General features: G+C 45.1%; 1 protein-coding gene across 2 annotated transcripts in view; it reads right to left on the reverse strand.

The window, feature by feature from the left end:
- The window catches only part of gtf2f2a (general transcription factor IIF, polypeptide 2a), a 259984-nt gene that overhangs the window by 14122 nt on the left and 234128 nt on the right, over positions 1 to 11734 (reverse strand). For both annotated transcript variants that reach the window (XM_072514321.1, XM_072514320.1), the window contains one exon: positions 10429 to 10528. In XM_072514321.1, coding sequence (XP_072370422.1) covers positions 10429 to 10528 — 100 coding nt within the window. The remainder of the gene's footprint in view (positions 1 to 10428; positions 10529 to 11734) is intronic.

Consider the following 11734-nt stretch of genomic DNA (forward strand, 5'->3'; position numbering starts at 1 on the left):
AATGACCTTGAGGCAACACTGGTGCAAGCCATATTAGATTTAGTAATGAGCTAGATTTAATAGTCTAATGTTGTGTGAACATTTCTTTAATAGTGATCATAATATAATCACATTCAGCATAGTGCTCAAAAGGAAGAAAAGTGAAACAGCTAAGATTCTAGATTTAGTTAAGGTTGGTTGACGACAGTGGGATGTGACAGAGACGGTTCATGATAAATTGAACAAATCTGTTAATGGATAAAATGACAAATGATCAGCAGGGGGTGTTCAAAAAAAGAGTTGGCGATACAAAACCAATTTGTTTGCCGAAGGAGCAAGAGTTTTGATAGCCATGTAGTCATTGAAGAGGTATGAGACAATATAAAATGGAAAGAAAAAGCATACAAAAATGCATAAAGTAGGAAAGATGCAAAGAACACCAGAGGGGAAGGACAGATGGGGCAGTGGTTAGCACTGCTGCCTCACGGTCCCAAGAACACGGGTTCGATCCCGGCTCCGGGCCACTGTCTGTGTGGAGTTTACACATTCTCCCAGTGTCTGTGTCTCCCACAACCCAAAGATGTGCAGGATAGGTGGACTGGCCACACTAAATTGCCCCTTAATTGGAAAAAACAATTCCTTCAAAAAAAGTACACCATAGGGTCACAAAACAGATAGAAGAGCTTCAAAAGGGGGTGTGAAAAGAAACTTGAAAGGAATATTGAATCAACAAAAATAAATTACATTAACATTATGAATGAGAGAGTGGTCAGGAACGGTGTGGCCACCCTAAAAAAACCAATGTTGTCAATGAAAATAAGGAAATGCTGATTAAGGGCGGCACAGTGGGGCTTCCGGTGACGGCGAGCGGGAGGCGGCCGCACAATGGAGGGCTCCCGGTCGGCAACGGCATTTTCAGGGCTTTAAGCCCGGTCCCAGGGTCCGCGGAGGCGGCAGAAGAAGGGAGAAGGCACGGAGGAGGCACAGTGGAGACACAGGAGGAAAAAAGGAACAAAGAAAAATGTCGAGGGTGAGCAAGAAAACGGCCGGGAAAAAAAACAGCTGGAGGTCCGTCGGGGAGTGGAAAGGTCACCGCGGGGTCACCAGGAAAAATGGAGGCTGGAGCACCAGGGAAGGCCGCACTGCTTACGGCTGAAGAAATAACTAAGGTGATGGCTGCGGAATTTGAAAAGCAGTTGGTGCAGATTGCGAAATGCATGGAGACGGTGAGGAAGGAGATGAGGGAGGTTTTGAGTGTGCTGGTGGAGGAGGCGGTTTCCCCGGTGAGGACGGAGGTGGCGAGCGCAGTGGCGGAGGTGCGAGAGCAAGGGGAGGCGCTGAAGGAAGTGGAGGAGACATTATTACAGCACGGTGATCAACTTGCCTCGATGGGGAAAGAGATGCGGACGGTGATGGATACTAACAAGGATCTGCGAGGAAAAATGGAAGACCTGGAAAACAGATTCAGGCGACAGAATTTGAGGATTGTGGGGCTGCCCGAAGGAGTTGAAGGACCGAAGCCGACTGACTACTTTGCCGCGATGCTGGCAAAATTATTGGGGGAGGGGGAGGATCCCTCCCGATATGAACTGGATCGGGCTCATCGGTCGTGGAGGCCTATACCAAAGGCGAGTGAGCCGCCAAGGGCAGTGACTCTGTGCTTCCATAGGTACAGGGTGAAGGAGAAGGTCCTGAGCTGGGTCAAGCAGAAGCGGGTGGTGCAGTGGGCTGGAGCTGGTATACGTGTATACCAGGACTTTACGGTGGAGCTGGCAAGGAGGCGGGCTGCCTTCAACCGGGTGAAGAGGGCACTGTACATTAGCAAGGTGCGGTGCGGCATTGTATATCCAGCGAAGCTGAGGGTGACTTACAAGCTCAGGGACTTTTATTTTGGAACGGCGGAAGCAGCGGAGGAGTTTGCGAAAGCAGAAGGACTGTGGCAGAACTGACAAATTGAGGAATGGCCATGTGCCGATGTAACCTCATGACTGTATTTTCTTCTTTTTTGTATCACTGCGGTGTAGAGATTAAAGGAGCCAATGTGGTATATATTTGGACAAGGGAAGGGATGGGACTTTCACTCAAAATGAGAGTTCTTTGGGGTGTAGGTGGATATGCGCGGTTTGTGTGCTAAAAGGGGATCTTTGGGCTTTCCTAGGGCCGGGCAAGTGGGAAAGGGACCCGGGTGGGGGCCTCCAATCTGGCCGGTTTAAGCCGGCCACTGAACGGGAGTGAGGTGGGGGGAGGGGCTGCGGCCATCGGAGCCTGGCAGAACAGGGTCCGAGTGGTCTAGCCGGGGTGGAAAGTTGGGGGGAAGGAACCGAGGTTGGGAGGAGGGGTTTTACAAGGGGCAGTGGACAGGAGGAGCTGGAGACCTGCGGTGGGGGGGGGGGGGAGAGCTGTGTAAGATTAAGGGTGACTACGGGTAATCCCTGATTCCTTTTTGCCATTTGTTTATGTAAACATGCGGGTTGAGGTTTGGGGGTTGGTGGGTAGATGGGATCGTTGTTATTATGGGGACTGACATATCTTGCTGATTATTGTTTATTGTTGATGGATGTAAATGTGGGAGAAAATGTGAAAAAGGAGAATAAATGTTTTTTTTTTTTAAAAGGGCGGCACAGTGGCACAGTGGTTAGCACTGCTGCCTACAGTGCTGAGGATCCGGATTCGATCATGGCCCGGGGTCACTGTGTGGAGTTTGGACATTCTCCCAGTGTCTGCATGAGTCTCACCCCCACAACCCAAAGATGTGCAGGGTAGGTGGATTTGGTCACGTGGATTGGTCACATTAAATTGCACCTTAATTGGGAAAAAGTAATTGGCTATTTTAAACTTATTTTTTTAAAAAGGAAATGCTGAATAATTACTTTGTACCAGTATTTACAAGATCAACATGAAAAAAATTTGCATTTCTCTATCTCCTTTCATGACCACCAGAGGTCTCAAAGCGCTATAGAGCCAATAAAGTAATTTTGGAAATGTAGTCATTGTCATAATGTAGGATACGTGGCAACACAGCAAGCACACACAGACAGAAATTGATAATGCCCAGACAGTCGGTTTTTGAAAAGTTGATTAATGAATAATATTGGCTCAGGCACCATGAGTAACAATCCCTCGCTCTTCTTCAAAATAGTGCAACAGGATCTTTTGCATACACTTTGGAAGACAGGATGTTGATTCATGTCTCATCTGAAAGAATGGCATCTCAGAAAGTGCAGCATACGCTCAGTAACACACTCAAGTGTCAATCATGAATGTTCTGCTCAAGTCCTAGTGTTGGACTTAAACCCATAACTCTGTGACTCAGAGGTGAGAGTGCTACCAACTGAACCACGACTGACATGTGTCAGCTATCCCACAGAAGCAAATAATCAGATATTAGGGCACGTGATCAAAGGATTGATCATGAGTAGGTTTTACCTTGGGGAGAGGCGGGGGTGTGATATTCCACAGGACTACTCCTGTTCCTATGTTCATTGCCTTCATGGCATTATGCCAGCCAGAAATTCTGTTTTAAATCTGTTTCTGATTTACACTACATTGCTATAACATGCTACTCAGTCCTTTGAAAAAGGAACAGAGAAGTCTGAAGGAGCAAAATCAGTCAAAGAGGAAGGTCTTCAGAAGCCAGAATGGAAAGCAACAAGCGGCAGATGACGAGGAAGCAAGTTTCAGAGGCCAAGGGGGCCCAAGAATTGGCCAATGATGTGGAGAAGTAAATGAGAAGAAGCATTGCAGAATGGAGGGTTTCCATTAAGACACAGAGTTGAGGAAAGTTGCAGAGGTGGGAGGACATGCCAGGAGATGCAAGTAAGGAGAATGGGCAATGAGTGAAGGTGAGAACACAGGCTGTGGTATCCCAAATCATTTGTAATTTATGAAAGTTGGAATGAGGGAGTCCACCGAGTGAGCACTGGGGAAATTGAATTCCGAGGTGACAGAAAAGTGTATTAGGAATAGTTACCAAGTTACCCCTATTGAAACATTGAATCATGCTCCAGTTGTAACGTCTCCATACTTAAAACCCTGATGGTTCTCCCCATTATTGCAAATGAAGGACAGGCAAGAACAAGGATGGGACCAACAGTTTCTGAGGGGGAGAGAGAATAAGATTCGAAAGTTGACTTTCAACTTACATGTGTAGCAGGGAATCAGTGGGTTAAATTAAACACCAATATCTAAAATGCGTCATCCCAGTTCTCCTAGATAGTGGAAGCCTTGTAAGACGAGTGTGTGCATATTTCATATGGATCCCACCTCTAAGTGCATTTGATAGCAGCCCTGGAAATCACCAGACAATAACTGAACTGCCTGTTTCTTGCCTCTAACATGGAGTTTGTAGCCGAGAGAAGAAGAGTCCCAGCTTTCGTTATTGTGCAAACCTCTGCTGTCATTTTTCCACCATATCTACCAATCTGATATGTGAACTTTGATGGAAGTATCAAGTGGCATCTCATCACTGTCGGTCCACCCAACCATAATCATCATTCCTTTACTTGAGACTCCCAACATCCTTCCTTGAACAAGGAGCAGCAAGATGTCACTCATGCCCACTAGTACATCAAAATATTCTTCTAAGCATATGTGTGAACAAGATGGAAGGTACCTTTGACATGAAAACCAAGCAAGTTAATAAACTTAAAAAGCACTTTAACAGAATCTCCCTTTCTTTTATAAATTAGATCTCATTTATCGCCTATTGCAGAATTTTTCAAAGTTGGGGTCACGACTTGCGGATGGGTTGTAGGCGGGTGTCAAAAGGGTCACGGAACAATCAGCAGTGCCATTCCTGCATTGGTCTCGATCCCAGGAGGAGCACCCATCTTTTACTTTGAGAATGGTGGCCAAGTTTCTAAACGTCCGCGGCTCCTGCTGAGAGGGCGGGTTCGCAATGGCAGGGTGGTCAACGGGATGGAGAGAGAAAAAAGTAAATGTCCGCAGCTTGGGGCTCACCCCTGGTTTTTGTGGATACGTCTGAGTGTCAGCTGTTGTCCTGGAGAATTTGTGCTGGGCGCTCTGGGTGAGTGAGATCTGGAGACTGAGGGGAGGATGATTTCCCCCCACCTTGTGAGTATTTTGATCCGATTCCTGGTGCATCTTCCTAGTGTGTTCCCGGCACGGCTCTTCTCGATGATTTACCCGGGGAAATGAGGCTTGTACAACAACGAGAGTTCACCTGCTGAGACAGACCCTGGTGACTGACATCCCCCCCGCCAACCACCTTCACCCCTCCCTCACCCCAGCTGAGACCCAACCAGCCCTCCCTGGTCAGACCCAGCTCCTGGTTTGTGGTTTTGGGTTACTGGGCACCAAGTTTTATTTTTTGGTTGGGGGTGGCTGGGCTGGGGACTGTATTTGGTAAAGCCCTGGGCCGCACTGAGTGCTGGGCTCGGAAATTACAGTCAATATGGTTATTCTCAGGAGTTGTGTCCGCGGCTTTTTATATTTTATTTTAGTATCTGAAGTCGCATTTTGAAAATAAGTCCCTGTCTCTATTGAGAAGGACTCAACTCTTTTGAAATAAACCAAACTTTGATGTAAAATTACATGAACCCCAAAAAGTGTATAGCTTCTTTGGGTATTCGCGCAGATAATGTTTGGAGAATGCAGGCTTCAGTGTTGTACCTTCTCGAGCATTAAACATCTGTGTCACGACTCAACATTGCTGTCTTGAAGAACTTTACTAAATTTGCATTTTTTTCTTCTTTTTTAAAATAAATTTAGTACCCAATTATTTGTTTTTCCAATTAAGAGGCAATTTAGTGTGGCCAATCCACTTACCCTGCACATCTTTGGGTTGTAGGTGTGAGACCCATGCATACACGGGGAGAATGTGCAAACTCCACAAGGATCCTCAGCTGTGTGAGACAGTTGTGCTAACCACTGCCCCACCATGCCGCCCGCTATTTTAGCATTTTGACAGAAATTATAATGAAATTGCATTCTGGAAAAACAATGGCTTTTTAAAGCTAGATTGTGATACCAGCTGAAATAATGCTCTTTACTATTGGTTGTTAGGATCTCTGAAGCCCACTTGTCCAAAATAAAATACTTATTCCAAATAAAAAGAACATGTGGTAACTGCCGCCTTTTAAATGAAAATAAATTAGGCTTTGTGAAGTTTTCCAGAAGGAAGCGGCAGCAGAGAGCAAGTCACGCACCCTGCATGCACACTTGGCATTAAGTGTCCTCCAGGTATGTGATTTTGGCGCCTAATCACGGAGCAGTGTTGCGTCTATTTTCCAGATGCTGGCAAGCAAGGCAAGTGATCTGTGAAGATGAATGGTTTTCTTAAATGCAAGAGTCGGCCAGAGACTCAAATAATTTACCTATTGGACAAGATCTCACACAGAATCTGCTCGTCAGAGCTGCTCAGGAGAGTCCAATGCAGGACTGAACAGTTCTAGTTTTCGCTCTGCACACAGCTCCAGAGCCTCTGTTTAACAGCCTACAAAAAATAAACTTAACACGGATGATTTTCTTGAGGTATGGTTTTGTCAATTGTGCCAATGCAAATAAGAATGCAAAGCTCATGTGTGTTATATGCAGACAAGTTCTGGCAAATGAGAAGAGAAGTTTCAGATTTTAAAAGAGAAGCGGTGGGTGAAAAAATCCTTTTGAGGATGAGACCCCAGAGTCAGTTATTAACTTAGAGCGGACTCAAGGCAGCACGGTGGCACAGTGATTAGCATTGCAGCTTCACTGCGCCGAGGTCCCAGGTTCGATCCCGGCTCTGGGTCACTGTCCGTGTGGAGTTTGCACATTCTCCCCATGTTTGCATATGTTTCACCCCCACAACCCAAAGATGTGCAGGGTAGGTCACGCTAAATTTGCCCCTTAATTGGAAAAAATGAATTGGATACTCTAAATTTATTAAAAAGAACTTAGAGCGGACTCCAAATTAAAAGACTACACTGCTGTAGCTGACCTGGAATACCACATTAAAAACACACCAAAAACCCATGAGGCTATCAGTATTCTGGAGTAGCATCTCCCAAGAGTATCCAGTGCTGAGTAAAACATATATTTTGTTGCTACTGCACTTCATGATGACCTACATGTGCAAGGTTGGATTATTTGTTTTCATAAAGATGAAGATGGCACAAAGGAACTGGCTGAAGTCTGCACCTGATATGTGCATTGTCCTCTACTCCTTTGCACCTGATTCAAGTGGATCTTGAGGACCAAGCATTCAAGGGGCTGGTTTAGCACAAGGCTAAATCACTGGCTTTGAAAGCAGACCAAGGCAGGCCAGCACCACGGTTCAATTCCCGTACCAGCCTCCTTGAACAGGCGCCGGAATGTGGCGACTAGGGGCTTTTCACAGTAACTTCATTTGAAGACTACTTGTGACAATAAGCGATATTAGAGGCTGGTTTAGCTCACTGGGCTAAATCGCTGGTTTTTAAACCAGACCAAGGCAGGCCAGCAGCATGGTTCAATTCCCGTACCAGCTTCCCCGAACAGGCGCCGGAATGTGGCGACTAGGGGCTTTTCACAGTAACTTAATTTGAAGCCTACTTGTGACAATAAGCGATTTTCATTTTATTTCATTTTCATTTCAAGGTAAGAAAACATGGTGTTTGTCGCATAGGTCGGTCGGTTGGTAAAATTGGGTCCCAGGAAAAAAACACCATGCGCAGTTCGAGTCATCATATTGTAAAAAAGGATAAAGCGGCACTAGAGGGTACAACAAAAATTATAATGATCCCAGAATGAAAGATTAAACCTGTCATGAAAGAGTCAACAGATGAGGTCTCTTTTCTCTGCAAAAGAGAAAGTTGAGGGGTGACCCAAGAAGGATTTTAAAATTTCTGAAAAACTTTGATGAGTAGACAGAGAAAGTTAACACTTGTGGGAATAAAAAAAACATGAGGCCATCAATGGCATGAGGCCATCAACAGAATCACCAAGAAGCCAAATACGGTTTTCATAAGGAGCTTCCTTCACCCAGAGAGAATGTGGAATTTGGCCACAGGATTGCTTCATTTTATTTATTCTTTCATGTGATGAGAGCATCTCTGGCTAGGCCAGCATTTGTTGCCAATCCCCAAGTGCTCTTGAGGTGCTGGTGGTGAGCTGCTGCCTTGAACCACTTCAGTCCCTGAGGTGTAGGTACATTCACAGTGCTGTTAGGGAGTTCCAGGATTTTGACCCAGCGACAGTGAAGGAACGGCGAGAGACTTAAAGTCAGGATGGGGAGCGGCTTGGAAGGGAACTTCCAGGTGGTGGTATTCCCAGGTGTCTGGTGCCCTTATCCTTCGAGATGGCAGAGGTCACAGGTTTGGAAGGTGGTTGTTTCCACTAGGAGGAAAAACTAGAACCTGGGCCACAGCCTCAGACTGAAGGGTCGATCCTGTAAAACTGCGATGAGGAGGGATCTTTTCAGCCAGAAGGTGGTGAAACTGTGGAACTCGTTGCCGCAGAAGGCTGTGGAGGCCAAATCACTTTGTGTCTTTAAGACAGAGATAGATAGGTTCTTGATTAATAAGGGGATCAGGGGCTATGGGGAGAAGGCAGGAAAATGGGGATGAGAAAAATATAAGTCATGATTGAATGGTGGAGCAGACTCGATGGGCCAAATGGCCTAATTCTGTTCCTACATCTTATGGTGTTGTTGAAGGAGCCTTGGTGAGTTGCTGCAGTGCATCTTGTAGACTGTACACACCGCTGCCACTGGGCCGAGGACACTACCCTGAGGAATCCTGCAGCAATGCCCTGGGACTAAGACTGGCCTCCAACAACTTCAATCCTCTTCCTTTGTGCCAAGTATGACTCCACCCAGTGGAGCATGTTGCCCCTGATTCCTATTGGCTTGTTTTTTTTTTTTATTCGTTCATGGGATGTGGGCATTGCTGGCTGGGCCAGCATTTATTGCCCATCCCTGAGGGCATTTAAGAGTCAAACACATTGCTGTGGGTCTGGAGTTGCATGTAGGCCAGACCAGGTAAGGATGACAGATTTCCTTCCCGAAAGGACATTAGTGAACCAGATGGGTTTTTACAACAATCGACAATGATTTTGTGGTCATCATTAGACTTTTAATTCCAATTTCTATTGAATTCAAATTTCACCATCTGCCCTGGTAGGTTTCGAACCCATGTCCCCAGAGCACCCCGAGTCTCTGGATTACTAGTCCAGTGGCAATACCACCACACCACTGCCTCCCCATCTCCCTTTGACATTCAAAGAGCCACTCTTGGTGACGGACATTGAAGCCCCCAACGAGAGTACATTCTGTGCCTTTGCTACCAAGTGCTTATTCCAAATGGTGATCAACATGGAGAATTACTGATTCATCAGCTGCTGGAGGATGGTAGGTGGTAATCAGCAGGAGGTTTCTTGCCCATGTTTGACCTGATGAGATTTCATGGGGTCCAGAGTCAATGTTGAGGACTCCCAAGGCAACTTTCTTCCCACTGTATACCACTATGCCATCACTTATGGTAGGTCTATCGTGCTGGTGAACATACCCAGAGATGGTGATGCAGGAGCCTGGGAAGAGGTTGAATTTTGATCTGACAGCATGTTTAAAGACAGCACGGGTAGTAGGAAATTCAGGGTGGGGCAGATTTGCAATGATAGAAGGATCAAAGCTTTGCTGTTTCTACAGTGGCTGATAACAGTCATTTTCAATGGATGGAAGACATTAATCTGAGGAGGAGAATCCAGTTCCAGTTTCAGGAAAGGGAGGTTTGCAAGGGGAGCAGTTTGGTGGGAAAGGGATCAAGGAAGCAAGACAGGGATCTGACACGCAAGATATGCTTGGAGAGGGCAAAACGAGAGGACAGAAACAAGAGAGTGGCACAGGTTTAGGAGGAGGGTAGGAGATAGTCTGGGTGGAGTTTGGCTCGGTGGGCAAGGTGAAATGAAGTGGAGGCAGACTATTCACCGTGAGCAGATTGCTGGGCACCCTGTCCCCCACAGGATGCTCCAACAAGGTCAGACAATCTCACCCTTTCAGGGAAAGAGAACGCAAAATTTCAAAGACTGGAACAAAATTCTGTTCTGAGGCCGTCTAGAAAAAATGTTTTGATTTCCATTTCTCCGTCCGTCTCCACTCTTAAGCTTTTCCTAACACCGTCTGCAAAGCAATCCAATTTTGACCACCTTCGCTCCACAAGGATAAATAATTCAGCCTTTAACCACAACAGCCTTTTACTAAAATTCAGGTGAACCGGTGGTTTAATAAAATATAACAGAAGAGATTATTAGGTAATCTTAACAACCCAAGAGATTGAAAATAGTATGCTTTGGTAAGGTACCACCGTTTTAAACTGCACAACTCCGCACACATAAATATACACCCTTTACCAGCCTTGTTTTCATTAATAACCCCCTATGTTAAAGTCTCCTGCTTGTAAATCCTGATAAATTTGTTTTTGTTGGTATTGATGGGATGATAACATGTTTCAATGCAATTAGTAAACAAATCAGACTTACATTGTACTGATGATTTGATACAGGCTTGTAATTTGTTGTTACAGCTTTATCCAGTTGTAGGGAGAGACGGAATGGTTTGGATGATTCTTCAATTTGCTGCCTAGTTGTGGGGGTGAAGGGGGCGGGGAAGATGAGAGAGAGAAAGTAAAATAAGTGCATTAGTTATTGGTTGTTAATAAAACAAAATCTCGTTGTGGATCCTGGAAATCAAATAAATACAGAAAATACTAGAAACACTCAGCAGGTCTGGCAACATCTGCAGAGAGAGAAACAGAGTTAACGTTCCAGGTCGATGGTCTTTCAACATATGCTGCCTAATCTGCATTTACACAGCTCCTTTAACATGATTGAACATGCCGACATCTCACGAGAACGTTACCAGACGACATCTGAGTCTGAACCATGCAATATGATATTCGGACAGGAGATCCAATGTAGCAAATTTTAGAGAGTGTCTTGAGGGAAAAGGTAGTCAAAATATTTAGGGAGGGAATTATAGAACTTAGGCAGCTGAAGGCATAATAATAATAATAATAATAATAATAATAATAATAATAATAATAATAATCGCTTATTGTCACAAGTAGGCTTCAATTAAGTTACTGTGAAAAGCGCCTTGGGCATTGCCACCCAATGACAGTGATGAAAATCAACAATGCTCAACAGGCGAGAAGTGGAGATACCCAGAGATCTTGGAGGTTTGTGGGGTGGAGGAGGTTATAGGGAGAGGTGAGGCCATGGAGACTTAAGAGAATGATAGTACAATGATTACATTATTGGCCTATTAATCTGGAGATCTTAAATTCAGTTAATTAAATAAACATGGAATCCCCAAAAAGCTTGTATTTGTAATGGTGACAAGGAAACTATCGGATTGTCAAAACGCTCATCTGCTTCTTTTAGGGAAGGAAATCTGCCATCCTTATCTGGTCTGGCCTGCAGCTGACATCAAACCCAAAGAAATGTGGCTGACCATTAACCTCCCTCTGAAATGGCCTAGCAAGCCACTCAGTTGTACCAAGCTATGAAAAAGTCCAACAAGAATAAAACAAAATGGATGGGCCACCTAGTATTGACCTAATCATCAATCACAACAAAAGCACACCCAGCCCAGTCAACCCTTTCAAGGCCAAATATTCCACCATTTAAATCCTGGGACACCCACACTGTGAGTATACCCACAACACAAGGAATGCAGCAGTTCAAGAAGATGGCTCATCATTGCCTACATAAAGACAATCAAAAATGGACAATAAATACCGGCCTTGCCATTGGCACCTACATTGCATGAATACATTAAAAAAAT

The sequence above is a fragment of the Scyliorhinus torazame genome, chromosome 8 (assembly GCF_047496885.1).
Source record: "Scyliorhinus torazame isolate Kashiwa2021f chromosome 8, sScyTor2.1, whole genome shotgun sequence".
NCBI classification, from domain to species: domain Eukaryota; kingdom Metazoa; phylum Chordata; class Chondrichthyes; order Carcharhiniformes; family Scyliorhinidae; genus Scyliorhinus; species Scyliorhinus torazame.